Here is an 18510-nt window from a genome sequence, read left to right as displayed (position 1 = left end):
TTCATCTGACATTTTGCTGTGTTTTGGTTCCAATATGTCTTTGCCCATTGAAAACATTCTTTCAACTGCAGCGCTGGAAGGTATTGGCGTGTTGTAGCGAAAAAAATACATCAAAAAGTATGCGTTGACGCTATGCGCTAAAAAACCGCGAAAACTTTACGGCGTAGCCTCAAGCGCAAACTATCCAAAAAAATGTTGCCGCAAGCGTTAGCGTAAACAAAAAGTCTACGCCGCAAGTATGCGGCGTAGGCCTATACGTACATCTCTGCCTACGAGTAATCGTTGTTCGAAGACAACCCACCAACGAAGTTTTCGCCCAATGCATTTCAATGGCGAATCGATCGTCTTTCAGGATTCGCCCTGTGTGATCGTAATAATTAATTGTCTCCCATTTATTCATTTCTAGTTTAATTTCAACAGATTTGCTATCGTTGGAAAGCACAAGCATAGATCTAACCAACTAAGTTAATGCTAAGTCCCAAAATACTACTAGCTCCTTTTGGTGGCCACCTAAACTTAAACTGTTGCGAAGGCAGCATTTTTCATCGTTTTGTGAGATCTTGGATATCACCACCAAACGCTCAACCATCACCATCATTATGTTTCGGCCACAGGGGTTCATACGAACCACATTGAAAACCTGTGGTTGAATTGTAAACGGAAATTCAAAAGAATGGGTGGCACCACAAGGCACATGACATGATAAGCTGCCTGGGTATCTTGATGAATTTATGTGGCGACATCAGTTTCCACGGGGACGACATTTTCCGGAAGTTCTCCGCGCCATAAGGGAGTCCTACCCCTAATGTAGTCGCCACATCGTCCATTTGCCAACAAAACAGCCCTTTTCAGGGCTACCTAATGATAACAAAGAGTTGCTTCCCACATACTTTGTGATGTTTATTCTATTACAAAAAAACTAGGCTAACAAAAAGTGCAATGTCACATGAAACAAAATTATTTTTTTAACTTAACAAAAGTTACGTCTGTAACATGATTTTTGTTTGTCAACGTTTAAGGTTTGGGCATACGAATCTTTTGTTTACACACATGGATGCCTTTGGGAAAATGACTTCGAGTAGTTATGAAAGAACACGAGAATGGAAGCCCAAGTCATTTCATTACGGTTTCGTTACTTAGCCTATACCTTTGATCCATATTTAAGCCTAGGTTTGTTAGGCCTATGTGTTGTAAAAAAATTTCTTGGCTAAGCATTGAACAAAACATAAATATCCGCACCCACTGTCTGGCTGGTTGTTGCGTCTTTTTATTATCTGCAGAAGTTTCTCCATCCAAATAGGACCAATTTTCCTGCTCCTGCACTTGGAGCTGACATCACTTGCTTCCTCAGCCGAGCTTTTCCAGTTGATGTCGACTGCGGGCCTAATGACAAGAACTCCTCCACGACCTTCCAAAAGATCAAGGTTCCACACCGCTCTAGAGTCTACTAGAGCACACATCACTTTCCTATTTGATCAGTGTTTGTTGCATTACTTGACTCGGACAAGCCATTACACCACCAATTAGGCTATTTGCATTAGCCTACCTGGTTTACTGCATTGCCAACACTTCATATCAAATAATAACAATCTTTCTTGATGGAGCTGATAGTAGGCCTACCATATGAGATGGAGATGTACCACAGATAATAGCACCAGATGGAGCTAGTGGTGTTTTGGGACTTGGCGTTAACTTAGTTGGTTAGATCTATGCTTGTGCTTTCCAACGATAGCAAATCTATTGAAATTGATCAATAAATAAATAAATGGAAGACAATTATAACTATCGCTCTCACGCAGGGCGAATCACGAAAGACGATCGATTCGCCATTGAAATGCATTGGGCGAAAGCTTTGTTGGGAGGCTGTTTTCGAACAACGATTGCTCGCATATTGAATAAAATATAAACATGACAGTTAGTAGCCTACTTCAATACACAGCAACATCTTCTTTTAATTGGCTGTCGTTTATTGTTTTTATCATTGTAAATAAACTTTTGATAATGGTTTGAATTTGGTCAAGTTTAGGTGGCCACCACAGGGCCGTTGACAAGATTTCTCGGGCCTGGTACCAATTTATTTTTGGGCCCCCTTCATCGGCAATGTTATGAATATAAAGATTGTGTACAAACTTTTTTTGATGTCGTTTAAGCATGGTCATTTAACAAATCTTGTGCAATCTTAAAATTTCTTGAACCGCAAAACTTAGGCTACACTATCTCTATCTCTCTACTAGCACTTCCCGATTCCATTGATGTTTCACTGGTCATTCTAGGCTCACCAGAAGAGAATTTACAGCAAAGGTAGTGCCCAGCCAGCAAGCACATATGGGCCCCACATGGGGACCCATATGGGCTGATGTAGCCTACGGGCCCCATGTGAGCTGCCCATACGGGGCTCATACACGTTGTGTCCGCGGGCATCATATTGAGCCAGTACGGGCTTTCCATATTCATTTATGGATTTCATGTGGGTTGCTCACATGATTCAACCCACATATTAATGTGGGCTGCCCATATGTAGCCCATAAATCTAATATGAGCTGCCCATATGTAACCCATAAATCTAATATGGGCTGCCCATATGCAACCCATAACTCTAATATGGGCTGCCCATATGTAACCCATAAATCTAATATGGGCTGCCGATGTGTAGCTCATAAATCTAATATGGGTTGCCCATATGTAACCCATAAATCTAATATGAGCTGCCCGTATGCAACCCATAAATCTAATATGGGCTGCCCATTTTGATTTGGAAAAGATGTTTATGGGCCTTGTTCTAACATTTGCAGATTGCTGTTATCTGAAAAGAGGTTTAGGTCTAATTTTTAGTGCAGAAATAGGGATACCGTAGCCATCTTCTTACCTGTGCCATTTCAGTTTTTGAGTTTGAACAAATTATTAACCTGTATATTTTGAAATTCGTGTTTCAGGTAATATTCGTGGTTAGGGAAATCACTATACTAGACTAAATTCTTATTTTACTGTTTGGTGGCTGAAGTAGCTATTTTACCACCAGAAAGCTGAAGTGGGCCCGGTAGCCTACCCAGAGGGAGCTCGGTACTTTACCATGTGACGTCTGATATCGCTGTTTTAACCTCTGATGGCAATTCCTTTAGATCTGATTATATTAAGATCTTGATAATGTTTGAAGTCGCGGGGAATTTTTCAAACCAGGGCCCCTTAAATATTTTGGCCCTGGTCCAAAAGTAGCCTACCACCTAGACCCCCTGTCAAAGCCCCTGGGCTACCAGATAGAGCTAGTAGTATTTTGGGACTTGGTATTAACTTAGTTGGTTAGATCTATGCTTGTGCTTTCCAACGATAGCAAATTTGTTGAAATTGATCAACAAATGAATAAATGGGAGACAATTTCCTGCAAGTGTTTTTCAGTGCATTTCCACCCCGTACTTCCTCCTTTACAATTGTCTATTCCAACGTGTGTGACGTATGATTACGTCATCATCTAGTTAAGGCTTTAGAGCAGTGGTTCCCAACTCATGGGTCGCGACCCAAAGTTGGGTCGCCTGATAATTTTTTTGGGTCGCTTGTTTTTCAGGCATATTGTATCTTGGGCGAAAAAATTAACAATAAAAAAAAATTTAAAACGTGATGAGATCGATCACAAAACTGGAAAATATAAACACAAGTCATGAAGCGTTTCATGTCAAGACATCGGAAAGCTTTGTAGCATGATCGTAGTGCAAGAAGTTTTAACAATTTTCGCTTTTAATATTGTTATTATTATTATTAAATGTAAACCCAACAAAAATTTCAGTCTCAAACATAAATTAACTTGACAAAGTTACGGGATATATATTGTAACGTGCACTATATGTCACGAACGCTATGTCGGACAAATTATGACAAAGTTTTCCACACGTTGGACCACGCATAGTCTGGTGTGGTAAAACGCATCAAAGACAAAGCCCCAAGTGCTGTATGGACTTATTGCTTTCTCCACAGAGAGGCATTGCTGCAAAAAAGCTGTCTCAAGAGCGGCACGAAGCGTTGAATGATGTGAAGTGTGTAAACTTCATCAAAACAAGTCCACTAAATCGGCATTTGTTTTCGTCTTTGTGGATTCTGATTATTATCAAGCATTGCTCTTGCACACAGAAGTGCGATAGTTGTCACGAGGTCGTGTCCTGAAGCGAGTTTGTAATTTGCGAGAGGAGATTGCTACCTTCCTGAGGCGACAGAACTTGTGAGATTAGCCGAAAAGTTTTTGCAAGAAGATTTCAACGCAAAAGTTGCTTACCTTGCCGATATATTTGACTCTCTGAATTCTCTAAATTTATCTATGCAAGGCAATGGTTTTACGGTGATTAATCGCGACGCAAAAGTTTCTGCTTACTACAAAAAACTCATATTCTGGAAAAGTTATGTCACCAGAGATGAGTACGATATATTTCCTCAGCTAACGCAATATATCTGTGGCAATGAAGTTGATATTAAGCAAACGATAATTAGACACCTGGAACAGTTTGCCAAAAAGTTTGTGCACTACTATGGAGAATTTCTAACACTTTATAATAACCAAAGTGATTGGATAATTGATCCATTTGTTGGAAAAGATCTGCCTCAACTTTCCATCCATGTTGCAGAACAGTTTATGGACATAACGACAGAAGTAGCAAACCGTATTTCTTTTGCGTCCTTCAAAGACAAATACCCCAAAGATTCTGCAAACATCCACTTTTGGGCTTCCATGTAGCCTACAAAGTGTATCCCACAGTTTCACAATTAGGGATTCAAAATCAGATTCCATTTGCAACAACTTGGCTTTGTAAGATTGGATTTAGCGCCATGTGTGTATTGAAAACTGAACAGCGAAACCGGCTGGAAGTTAAAGCCGACATGCGGCTATGCCTAAGCAAAATAACGCCTCGATTTCAAAAACTCACTGACAGCAAGCCAGCACAGCTATCTCATTAGTGATTTGATAAACATATTATTTTCTGAAAAAGTTACTGCTTTTGTAGTGCTGTTTGTTTGCAACACAATCTTGTATGGCTTTTAAAATATTACGACAATTTGCTTGGGTCGCAAGATTTTACCAAACTGAATTTTTTTTTTAAATGGGTCGCTTTAAAAACGAGTTGGGAACCACTGCTTTAGAGGACCAACAGGGTAAATTGCGAAAGAGCACCGAATCCTGTACATAAGGATAAGACCAAAACATTTTTGCAATTGTTTTAATTTGCTATTTGTTTAATGTGCTGATAGTTCCTTGCTTTTATGCAATGTAAGTTTATTTTTGTATTTAACTAGATGTTTTTTTACTATACTTGTAAAAGTTGTAAACAAAATGTGGATTTTAAGTTAACATCTAGAAGTGGATTTGGATTTTAAAATCTGTATCTACAAGTTTATGTTTATGGTGCATGCACAAATTTATCGTTTTTTAAAAGTATGTGTTTAAGTGCATAATGACATGGTTGAAGGATATAAGGATAACCATAGCCTCATAATAGACCAGCCTACAGTTATAGGCTATATAATATTGCCTAGTTATTACCGGTAAGTTATTTTAACCAGGGATGTTAACTAGGCTACTGTATAACCTTTGCCTTAAATATTGGATGCAACCTAGTTTGTACCCTAAACAGTTCATACCCTCAGTTCGTACCCTTAAAAGATCAAGAAAAAAAAGTCGAAGTCGCTTTTACCTCTGAAAAGATCAAGAGAAAAAACAGCACAAAGCCGAAGTCGGATCGCACTTTTTTTCGCAAACAAACAAAAACTCTCAGACTCATTACGGGAAATTTTAAAATGTTTGCGGGAACTCCGACCTCAACCCTAACCCTTTCAAAATGTTTGCGGAAAGTGCCATCAGCGCCAAGCGACTTCGGCAAACTCTTAGGATCATTACCGGAAATTTTAAAATGTTTGCGGGAAACTGCAGAAAAATGAAAACTGCGATCAGCGACTTAGGCTTTGTTCTATTTTTTCTCTCGATCTTTTCAGTTTGTTTGTTTGTGGAAACTCCGATCAGCGACTTCGACTTTTTTTAATTTTTTCTATCGATCTTTTCCTAACCCTAACTAACCCTTTTAAAATGTTTGCGGAAACTGCCATCAACGAATTCGGCTTTGTTTAATTTTTTTCTCTTAATCTTTTCCTAACCCTAACCCTTTTAAATTGTTTGCGGAAAAACGGAAACTGCAATCAGCAACTTCGGCTTTGTTCTATTTTTTTCTATCTATCTTTTCAGTTTGTTTGTTTACGGAAACTCCGAACAGCGATTTCGGCTTTTTTGAATTTTTTCTCTCGATCTTTTCAGGGTACAAACTGAGGGTATGAACTGTTCAGGGCACAAACTAGGTTGCACCCTTAAAATTTGGTGTCAACATGCATAGCAGTAGTGTACGGTAACATTTTAGCTCTGCAGCACCTAACTTCATCATTTTGATATGTTTGTTTTTTACTTAACTAAAGTCAGATAATCCAGCAAATTCAAATTAAATTTTTAACTGTATTATATAAGATTGAAGGAAGTGGCTATTTTTCCACAATCAGGTGTTGCCAGAGTTAGGATTAAAGTTAGGAAGGGCTAAGGTAAGGGTTAGAGTTAGGAATAAGATTAGGGTTTTGATCTTCTCAGGACTAAAAAAAATTCCAAAATACAGTACAAGTTTTTGTTTTCAACAGCTTTAAACTTTTCTCAAATTAGGGAAGAATTCCTTATCTGGCAACACTATTCAGGCTATTGTTACACTATATGGTGTAAATATAGCCACAGCCATGATTGAAAGGACTCCCAAAAAATACCTTTATTTGTTTCGGATATATATATGTGAAAAAACAATTAATTTAAAGAAATGTATAGTGCAGAATGCAGATTGGACTGTTATTATATGAAAATCCAGGATTATTATTATCAATTCATTACAACTAGTTTTGTGTATCAACACAACATAATATATCCAAATGTTTTATTCAAGTAGGCAGGATAAGTTGTTGTTTCAAAAAATAACATGGCAGTTTCTGGTGAAGATCTTCCTTCCTTTTCAAGCATTCAAGATGAACTGAAACATTGGAAAACTGAAGCTATACGCTACAGAGACATGTAAATATTTTTTGGTTGTGAAAACAGCGTTGAGCTACTACTTCTATTAAAATAAATTTTATTATTTTTATTAGGAGCTTCCTCTGGATTCGGGAGCATATGTTGAATTTTAAATAAATTGGCTACTGTTTGTGATTAAACAGCATTTTTTTTGGCAGGTACCGTATATATATTGCCAGGTTGATGATTAAGGTTAGGCAGTGTTGTAACGAGATCAAGTTTAACATTTTCAATGAAATCATAAATGAAGGTGATATAAATTGCTTTAAAATTCAGAGTTAAATTTTAATCAACTATGAAAGCTTAATGGGAAGAAAGGAGTGTTCTTCCCAGCTATTAGCACAAGGCTGAGCAGTGAGCACTCACTAATACAGCGAGCAGTTGCGATTCGCTAACCATAACGGTGCAGCTTCCACGCTAGCCATTTAGATTTTAGACCATCCAATTGACTATATGTTTGTTGGCAGCCGATTGTAGCAAAAATTGACAGTGATAGACATTGTGTTTCGCCCATGAGGCTAGCTAGGCATGGCAGCTGCTAGGTCAAATACCCTTGTGGCAAGAATTAGTGGTGCAATACTGATGAGCCCAACCTCATGGGCGAAACATGGTGTGTATCGCTGTCAACTATTTCTGCAATTGGCTGTCGAGAAACATATAAAACTTTAACTTTGAAATGCCTTTTTGGACTGGTTATGCAGATGGTGGCGATTGCAAAATAACGGAAGGAGCAAATGAGTAGTTGCGAGGGGGTCTGGGGGCCTAGCCCACAAATTTTTGAAAATAATGCCTTAAAATGCCCATTCCAAGGGTAACTTCAGCCTAAATCAATGGAGAACTATGTTACATAATGCTGTAACAGATAGTGGAAAATATATTTAACAACATAAAACTACAAAATACAACACAGTAGCCTACTTATTTAATCAGATATGGAATTTTAATCAAAAATTGTTTTCCTTGATTAACTTTTTATTAGCTGCATTTTTACAGGGGGGCAAGAATTTTTTCAAGGGGACCCCTTGGTTCCGTCACTGAGGTTAGGGTGAGGGCTTTGCTCTCTGAAACTTGAACTTCAAAGATTTCAAAGCACAAGTTTATGTCTTCAACCGCTTTCAAATTAAGACAGAATTTTTTACATAGCAACACTAGTGCCATAGATATAGCCACATCCAACTTTAAAATACTTTTGGTCCCTGCTCAAAGATTTTCCTACCGAGCTAAATAACACTAAGATGTTCTCCGCTTATTAACTATGCATATAACTTAAATTTGTTTGTTGAAAAATACCACTCAACATTTCCAGGGCGTAATAAAGTAGCTGAATTTAGTTGTTGAAAGAAAGTGGCAGAATGCTCTACTCCCATTAACACCAATGGCTGCATGCTCATAGTAAGAACTTAATTAATTTATCCCCCATGTTGATTGAAATCAATTTATCATTAAAAATGCCAGCAGTTTGATTTTTGAAACCTTTGTCAATAAATTTTGTTTTGACTATTAATAACTTTTTTTGCTGTTAGAACTGGTGAAATACAGCAAGAACTCCATGAGTTCCGTGAGTGCAGTGAAGATATTGAAAGAGAATTGGAAGCTCAATTGGAACAAAATGAAAAACAAACAAAAGAGCTCAAGCAGCAAAATACTTCATTGACGTTTGAATGTGAAACACTGAAGGTTTGAATAAAGTTTTATAAACTTAAGTTTAATGCTAGCAAGTATGTATACAGTATTTTTCGAAGTTTGATGGGAAACTCGCACTCACCTCACAGCTCACAGTCTATGTAGGCTGGAGGAGAGTCAACTGACCTTCTTTGTGCCTTGAAAGTACATGCGCACATTGCGTAATTGTTAACACAACAATGGCAGACTCATGGTTCTCATTTCACACACTATTATAATCCATAGAAAACTATAGAATTTTCAAAATGTTTCAATGAATTACAGGAAATTGCGTTTTTTCAACTCGTTTAGTGCGTATTCAATTCAAAGGCGACTCACAGTCTTTGCAGAGTCTTGGAGAAGTTCTCAGCCGGCAGCACAATAAGCTTTTGTGTTCTTGGCTGGATTGCTCCATTTTGTCATCTTTCAGAGAAATCTTTTGTTAAGCAATTGTTTTCTGACGTAATTGCTTTATTTTGTTAAACTGCGATTGTCATTGTAAATAATGATCCGGTTTTCTTCACACGCTGTAACAGCGCTTGTCAGACGGAAGCGATTAGCGCAAAGCGAAATTAAAAACGCCATGAAAGGCTACGAGCAACAACGGTTATAGCCGTGTTACGCACTGCACTGGGCAGATTGTCAAGAAACCGCCTACCTAAATGATTCCTTCCCTTTCTCTTAGTCAAAAGAAGCAACAGCAAAACGGAATTTGTTAGCACGTCCGCACCGAAACGACGTCTTCGAATTTTTGTAGACCCGGACAAAATATCTGGAAATATAGAGAAGGAAAGACAATATAATGAGATGAAGAAAATGAATTTTCGATTCCTGCTCCATGCTCATCAAAATTTGAATTGAAAAAAGTGGCCATGGAGAGAGATGGAAGACAATGATTCATATAGTCATTCAGAATCGGCCTGGATTGAGTAGGATTCGAAGTTAACTTCTATTCTTCTGCAGCCTTCCAGCCTCAGTACTTACAATGCATCGATTTAGCTTTCTCAGTGGTAGTTTTTTTGCAGGAACGTTACGAAAAGCAGCAAGCTGAAAGTTTTAAGCAAATATCGGAATTGCAAACTGAAATAGCGAAATTTACAGTCACAAACGCAGAATTAACCAAAGATGTCCGAGAGTTGGAACAAAGGAATGATGATTTGGAACGGACGAATCGGTAAGTTATCCATTATGAAATTCTATTCTTGAATTGTTACTATTCGGTCTGAAGACGTTTTGTGAGCTTAGCTCTTCTGGGCATGCACTCCTCAGGTGTTGGTTGACTTGAGATGTTAGACTTGATTCACAGCAGAGCAATTTGAATACCATAAATAGAATTTAAAAAACATTAGTAATATATATTATACAGTAATTAAAAATGCATGTTCACCATGTGTTGCGTGTTTTTGCAATATCACAACAAAATATCCTCGAAGAAAATAGCGTATACATTACAGGCAGTAACAGTAAAATAGCATTGGGTGGAGTAACTCATAGAAAGTTATACATTTTTTCTATAACTGTACATATTTAGGGTGATAATCGTATCTTTGGATGATTTTGAACAACGATTGAACCAAGCGTTGGAGAGAAATGCCTTTCTTGAAAGCGAGCTTGACGAGAAAGATTCCTTAGCCATCACCGTTCAGCGGCTGCGGGATGAAGCCAGGGGTTTGTTACGTCATAGTCTATTTGGATTTGATTGATTTAAAGTTACTGTGCAAGTGCACATTGTTCTACTTTGTTTAAAAATTACTTTACGAAAGCCAGCTGATATATAATACAGTACCCCACTGTATCATAGGCGCCGGGTTTTGAAAATTGCCGGGGGGGCAAACTTTATAGCCGACTGATTGCTTACATTCAAAATGCTGATGTTTGTTTGTCAGCATTGATGTTTGTTTGCGTCTATCTGCCATTGTATATCGCCAAGTTTTATAATGTAGGCTCACGCCTCGAAATTCACGGCGGACATCGCACATGTCCGTCGTCACAGCATGTGATGTAAACGGGAAGTACCATCTAGATCGGTCATATTTGTCCGCCGAGAAATAACACAGGAAGGATCTGCTACTATTCGGTGAGTTCCTAACCTCTAACCCCTAACCCTAAAACGGCAATGATAATTAGGCTACGGTACCCGATACAAGCCTTAAAGCAGCCGGTGGCCATCGCCGCTAAGTAGTGCTTGAATGACCGCCTGTGCTACCTCCTCCGTCGGCCAAGTTTGGCCGCCGGTTTCTTCTAGCCAATTATTTAATTTCGCAATAGAATGATCGTGGATTAAATGTCGAAAATATGTAGTATCAAAGAGCGACGCAGAATTAGGTCAGCGCATCATAGTCACTACTGTTGTATTGAATATATCCAGCTGCGATCACCAGCGCTGTAGCCTAAGTCTTGTTTGCAATTCCCGATGTTTATTTTAACGAAGTGTTAATCCGAAGTGCTAATTTACATCGGCTGGCAATATTGTCGTTTTTATATCGATTCAATGTTGTCGGACATTGAATCGTTGTTAAAAAGGAGAACTAGATTAGTTGACATCCGTGGGTCTTCATAGTTGAGAACGCTGTGGGTTAGTGACTTCACACCCTCAATGGTGACATCATAACGGAATAAATGCTCAAGTTTTATGAAAGGCGGTATGCAGTTGAAACAATTTACTGAGCTGCGAGCAGTTAAAACAATTTAGGGTCGTTAGATGGTCCCGCAATACCGGATTACAATCCCGATAAAGCATTTAATGCGTGGTACAACGATTCTATTGCAGGACGTCGCCCAGACTTCAACAACGCTAAGTGATCATTTTAACATTGTTGCAAGTTTAATGCTATTTACTTGTACTATCGTTATTGTATTTTGGCCTCCAAGCACGCAGATTTGGCCGCCGAGAAGGAGCTCTCGGTAGGCCACGATGGCTGCCGGAAGAAAACACGAGTTTTAAGGCCTGCAATAATTTAAAAAAAAAAATTGAAAATATCACCGAATAGGGATCGGACTCACCAAAACGGGCCATTCCGACACAGGAACTAGCGATACAAATCGTCACTGCATGGCACGAACCATTGTTGCGACTTGCGATAATATATTTCCAGCGCATTCTAGAAAATGTGAATACTGTATCCCTTAGCTTCCATTCAAGGTGGAAAACTTTCGATTTTTACATTGCTTCAACGATTGATGACATTGAATCAGCGTAACAAAGGTGAATTCTTCGCTAAGAATCGATAGGAGTACAGGTACTTCTAGACTAATCATGCAAAATTTAGTTCAAGTTTTACATCACAATGTCTGCCTTTGATCTCCGAGTAATAATTATACAGCAAGGTTGGTTACTAAATTAGATTATACGAGTAGGCTATTACAGCAAGATGCAACAAAATTTGTTAAGTTTGGGTATTACAGTAAGAAGAAAAAAGACCCAAGGTCCAAGGAAAATTCACTTTTGCTCACATGACACGCAAAAATAAACTTAAAAGAAAAAAGCTTGTGAAACTTTGCACAGCAGAAAATAGTAGCGTAGGTGTAGAAATTTTCCGACTCCTGTCCAGAGCATTGTGACGCAATAAGCCACACGACCTCGTTCGGTGGAAGTTAATCAGTTATGTGACGTATTGACCAGCTACACGCGCTTTGACTCTTCAAGCGCAAGTCGTTGGTCTGATGAAAGCCTTTCAGAGTGACTTTACTGATTTTTTAAAAAGCCTTCCAAACCTGTAGTTATAGTTCTGAAATGGCGAAGAACTATTATCAAGATAAAGTGATTAAACATGACGATCGACGGCTAAACTGGTGTGTCCGCCTTGGCCCGTGAGACTTAATTTGTCCGCCGAGATAGCTGCTCCGACCGGACACGTTTGTTCGCCGTCAACAAAAACGAATTTCGAGGCCTGTAGGCTACTTCGAATTATATGCTAGTCACTTTGAACTTTAGCTCTTAATACGCGTAGATACTAAACTGAGCAAACAGCAAACCGCACCTCGTTATTGACACTCCCAAGAAAAAACAAAGCGGAAGAAATCAAGAAAAACGTTTTTCAATCATTGTTACTATGCTTCAACGGCACCATGCTGGCGTTTATCAGCTTTATCAGAAACATTTGATTTAGGATTTTTTTTTAAATAATTTCCGGGGGGGCAGCCACCCCGAGCTAAATTCACGGGGGGGCACCGCCCCCCTGGAGTCGGCGCCTATGCACTGTATAATGATCAAGCTGATCGAATCTAATTTTAACGATTACCCTGCTGTAGATTCCTAGAAACTCTACCGTTTTCTCAAAACTGAGTTTGATATCACGATTTTTAACCGCAGACCTTCACCACGAATTAAATGTAAGACAGCACCATAAACTTGTTGATCACACTAAACCCGTGGAAGTAGAGCACAAGACCACGAGTTCGAAACCAAGAGAAAGCACGGTAAACGTTATTCATTTGTTGTACGCAGTGATTGGTTTGTGCTAGATTGGATACTGAAAGGTTTGGGTGTTCATCCAGATGATTACCTTTTCTAACAGTAATTGCAACGTTTAGATGATGAGGGCGAAGATAAAACCAGAAACATAGGAGTTGTATTATTGCTTTCACTGACTGACGTTTTGCGCACCATGACAACGTGCGTCCTCAAATGGAATAGGCTAAATTAGAACAAATCTTGTTTTGAACAATGTTAACGATAAAAACTATATCACAATCTCAATAAAAAAAGTGTTGCACCACCTTGGTGAGCGTAGTTGCTTTATAGAAAGAGGCCAAAAGAAAAGAACTGGTTACCCCACCCTCTTCATTGTATTTAGGTATTGCACCCAGTTTTCTGTGATTTGAGAAAGATAACACGACCCACTTCGGCTCTTTCCAGCTTATTCTATATTTTTATACCTCTGCTGAAGAACATTCTCCGTTTACCAAACGGAGGGGAAGGTTTGGGTGCTTAGACCAAAAAGTGGCGGATTTCTACCCTTTCAGTGTTGTCTGCGAAACGTTGTCAACCTGGGGTAGTAAAACAATACACCCCGGCCCAGGAATTTCTAAAACAGAGGGGTGCGAAGACTTGCAGCTATTATCGTTGATAGTTGATAGCGCGTTAAACAGGTCGCTCTTTTTTAAATTACAAAAAATTGTGTATTGCTGCTGGTAGGCTACAGTCAGCTATAGAAGACAGTTAGCAAATGTTATTTAGAGCATATTTAAAGAATAGTTATTTGGAAACACAGTTAAAACGTTACCAGTAAGCTATTTTTCTTTGTTGAAAACCTTTGTTTGCAGTAATCTAGGTGTAAAACGCTCTTTTTCGAAGCCAATTTGCCAGTGGTCTTTCAGTCCTTTAGTATGATTGCTAGCTGAGGCTATGGCAAGCTTGTCTTGCTAAATAAGTAGTCCGAGCACCAACGGTTGAGGCCTGCAGTCATGTGCAAAACACTAAGAGCTTCAGAAGCCCTTCTATTGTCAGACGTAATAACAACCTTCGCATCTTTCTCTTTTTGGATATCTCGGTCCCAGACGTTGAATTGAAGATTATACCAGTTTAATTGGCTACATTGCTTTCATTCGGATTTTGTGTTTAAATTTTCAACATCTCGTATTTCCTCGGGACAAATGCATTGTTTGAGTTTTTTATTGTAACAAACTATATTTTGTAGACGGCAAAGACACCGCAAACACCTGTTGGAAAGAAGTTGTTCACAAACGGAACTGTATCAAATTCATCGCCAACTACATTCCAACTGCCAGAGACGCCAAAAATCAATCACAAACATGAGTCAAGTATGTTTGTACAATTGAAATTTGTCTCAAAATTTGTGCAGGAAGATTGAAACCACGCAACTGTTGTTCATCAATTCAAGCAAGATTTATATGCTCGTGGCACTGATATCATTAACCAGCTCAGTGGCCGAGTGGTTTTGCCTTCCGCTCTGTTACTGGTAGATCAGAGATCGATTCCTTGTCGTGTCAGACCGAAGACTTTAAAAACAGCATCGATTGTGTTCTTTCTTGCTTAACACAGTGAGAATAAGTCGGGTAATAACGTAATAACATCGTAAACCTGATATAAAATTTAAAATAAGCCCTGACGCTAAAAGACCTTAGCACTTGTAAAGTGACAATAAAGACAATAAATGAAACCAAAGCATTATTACTTATGTCTAATATCATTTCTGACTGACATTATAGGTGGTACGGAAAAGTTGAGGCATGAGGTAACTTGACTGAAATTACCAGCATCGTAATTAAATTAAATGATATGAGATGTTCTACTGGTGCAAATTAAGCTAAACTATCACAAGATGTATACACTACAGTGACAATCTGCTTTTATTCCGACGTTTCGTCAATCAGAAACGTCGGAATAAAAGTAGATTGTCACTGTATACATCTTGTGATAGTTTAGCTTAATTTGCACCAGTAGAACATCTCATATCATTTAATTTAATGCCTGGTGAACAGCCTCATTCAATTTCATCGTAATTAAATTTACCTTTTAAAACCAACACTTTAAACGACTGGATTTTATGTAAATAAGCTTCATTTTGGAACAAGTTACCTTTTTAAACTTATTGCTTGGAAATGCTAACTTAATACAGCAGCCTGACAATAAACAATGTTCATAATAATCGTCGTGGTCACTTGAAGTTGAAGCTGAGGTTGCTTACTTCAGGTCATTTCTTTTGTTGTTGTTTAAACGGGGCCTAAGGGTAAATCCTTTTACGGCCCTAAATTGGCGATAACTTTTCCGAACTACACCATGTGTCTGCTGGAAAGCACCCAAGGTTTTGGTCCCATCGTCCAAGACACTTTCTGTTCAATTTTAAAAAGATTGACAGACAGATTGTGCAATGGTTGATGGTCCAACAGTCGTACAATATTTGACCGCTATTCGCGTAATAGATTTTGAACTTGAATTAACCCGACAGAATTGAGGTGTTAGCTTTTGTAAAATAAAATCTTTTTTACGATGACAAGGCAAAACAAAACTTTTATTAGCTTAGTTGCTACTTTACATGTGAAGGAAGACCGTTCATAACCAGTTTGACCTGTTTCACTTTCAGCTATTTTATGCAATGGAGTGGATAAAATACCTTTGACCCCATCTGCCAGAGTATCTGCGCTGAACATCGTTGGTGATCTGCTTAGAAAAGTCGGGGTAGGTTAAAGTAAGGCACGTTGGTGCGGCTGCGACAATGAATTCTTAATAAAGTTAATTATTTGCAGAATTGCATTATATTACATTAAATAGATACCTTCTGTTAAACAAGTACTTGAAACTGTGCTTTTGCAAAGAGTTAAAGAAAGGAAGTCTTCGCTCTCGGCAGACAGGCCATATCCTCAACATGAGGATTAATTCATGGCCTGCACATTTACAATCAAAATTTATTGATAATGATGAAAACTAAGTTTTCCAACCTTTGTAGTTGCATTTTAATTCTTGCGTTTTTAGGCGTTGGAATCGAAGTTGGCTTCCTGTCGCAGTTTCGTCCATGAGCAGCCAGCGTGGCATGGCAGGCAATCTTTGAACTTATCTTGGACTTCAGAAAGGTGAGGCATGACTAAACACTAAGCATAAGGCATACAGTTTTTCAACTTTGCTTGTAGAATCAGCCAATTCTTTCTTGCAAGCTTTTCCATGCCCTGCATCAAAAAAGGGTGATTTTAAGACCTAAAGACCAAATGCAAGGAAGGCTATCCAAGTACCCATATTAAATGACAAGAGCACGCTTTTGAATGTGACCAATCCATTTACAAGCATGCACACTCAGAACTTGTTAAATTATTCCGTCAAAATTTGTCGATTTTTCGAGACATTGCGATTATATTATCATCAAAACAAAACGAAGTGATATGGATTTGGAAAAAATCAGATTTGCTCTTTCGTGTCGTATAAGAAAGGAAATTTCTGTTATCTAGGTTCGAATGAATTAGGTCTGACTCTTCATTATAAGGTTGTTTCCCATCTATGGGAATAGAGCAGTATCGTGGTATCACTTGGGACAACATTTGCATAAGTCGCCGTTTTCCTGTGTAGTTTATTCCAAATTATACGTAAAGGCTACTGCATGGGATATTATTCACTACAGCTTGGTCATTTCAATGTAATTGAAGTACTTTGCCAGATGCGGCCGATTATACTTTTCTTTTGCCTACTTTCTGTGTGGCCTTAGTTCATTCAACCCACTGAGTGGAATTCAAAATTTTAAATGTGGTTTGGATCAGAATGGGAAGCCTAATTATAAAAAGAAAAGAATGTTCTAATTTTATGGTACAAAATTATTCAAGAGTAAACTGGTTATCAATGATATCACGCAGCGTTATAGCCTCCTGCATCATAAACTATCACGACCTTACTTCATTGCAGCGACCAATCTGGCAAAGTGGAACGAGCAAATAGACGAAGCACGACAACGAAGATCAAAGTCTGAAGCTGCTTATACGTCAATGCTTTGCTAACAGTAGTCACCTTAGATAGGGACGCTGTTTGGTCGTCGTGTTGGGGTGTGCCATAGAAGTATGCCGTGCGATGTCTGAATGTGCCTGCGCGATTTTGGGATCAGTTCACCTACTCCTCTGTCAAGTTCAATTTTACTGGATTCCTGCATCAATACGATTTTTCAAAGAAACTTGTGATCATGAGCGTAATATCCTCCTAACTGAATGTCGCGTTTTGGTATGATCTTGCCACGTCACGCGTTTCCAAGTTAACCAAGTTGAAGATTCTGGCGTCACGGTGCATACCATTTCATTCGGACAATGCATACGGTTATTTGGTCGGGTACTCAAGTGCGTTGTACTCCATTTGTAAATCGGATGCATGCAGATGCTAAACATCAAACAAGCACTGTCTTGGTACCGTGGCTCAGGATGACGTTTATGTTTGCCCGAACCATGTTATTATTTAACATTTTTTTCATCTCGATTGTGCAAAAAAGGGTGTTATCTGTTTAGTTTGCATTGGTGAGATGTTTAAGGATGCTACGGATGTACGAAACAACTTTACTTCTGCTAGTGAAAGTTGCAAGTGAAACATGCCATTGGAATGTTTGCTTTATAGATGAGAATTGAATGATATTTATCTTCAAACTAACAAAGTCTTTTAAACCTGACAAATTTCGTTTGTCAGGTTAAAACTGTACTAAACTTCAAAAGTCAAACATTGTTATTTTATTAAAATTGAAGGGTATTTGCTTCTCAGTTTGCTGCTGGAACTTACCGTAATATGTTTTGGTATCTAGCTAAAGGGCGTTGAACGAAAACGGTTTTTCATTTCATCAAATACAGTAGAACTCGGTTAATCCGGATTCGATTTGACCGGCGATTCCATCCGGATTAGGCGAAGATCCGGATTAACCGATGACGGTTCTATCAAGCCTGACGTTACCTAGATAGAAGGGTAGGCTATCGGTAAAAATTACCGAAATTGAACGCATTAGTGTGGTCATCTGCCAATTCCGAGACGCGCGATCACCACATTAGCGATAGAATTCTTTTGAAATGCAGTATGCATGTAAAACGAATGTATTTGTAGACTCTGCGTCTAACGCAAGAACACACTAGCAAAAGTTGTATCTTCAGACATGCGTGTCGGAATAATCTGCAGTCACTCAAAACTTTTGAAAACAGTTACGGAAGACGAGTTTCTGTGGAAAACTTACAAAAAATCACGGTCAAACAAAGTGTTCTATTGGAAAAACGTCACCGACATACCGCCGAAAATTCCACCGACATCTTTTCAAGTTACAGTACGAGTTTGGGCATTTGTGCTAGGAGGGATTACTGTTCATGAA

At 38.6% G+C, this 18510-nt stretch overlaps 1 protein-coding gene across 2 annotated transcripts; it reads left to right on the top strand.

Annotated features, from left to right (window-relative positions):
• The first annotated feature begins 6935 nt into the window (after positions 1-6935).
• Positions 6936-17906, top strand: LOC145771939 (nuclear distribution protein nudE-like 1). Of its 2 annotated transcripts, XM_082583710.1 has the most exons (10): positions 6936-7072; positions 8596-8749; positions 9760-9908; positions 10266-10402; positions 13047-13159; positions 13531-13542; positions 14374-14486; positions 15785-15875; positions 16170-16267; positions 17085-17906. In XM_082583710.1, exons 1-10 carry the CDS (start codon positions 6981-6983, stop codon positions 17146-17148), a joined length of 1023 nt encoding a protein of 340 aa, XP_082439836.1. In that variant the 5' UTR covers positions 6936-6980; the 3' UTR covers positions 17149-17906. The 2 variants fall into 2 exon arrangements, with proteins under 2 accessions (XP_082439836.1, XP_082439835.1); XM_082583709.1 differs by lacking the exon at positions 13531-13542 and having other exon boundaries at positions 13047-13153; positions 14374-14497; positions 15781-15875.
• Positions 17907-18510: the final 604 nt, after the last annotated feature.

The sequence above is a fragment of the Aplidium turbinatum genome, chromosome 6 (assembly GCF_918807975.1).
Source record: "Aplidium turbinatum chromosome 6, kaAplTurb1.1, whole genome shotgun sequence".
Taxonomy (NCBI): domain Eukaryota; kingdom Metazoa; phylum Chordata; class Ascidiacea; order Aplousobranchia; family Polyclinidae; genus Aplidium; species Aplidium turbinatum.
This window is presented reverse-complemented; position numbering and strand designations above follow the sequence as displayed.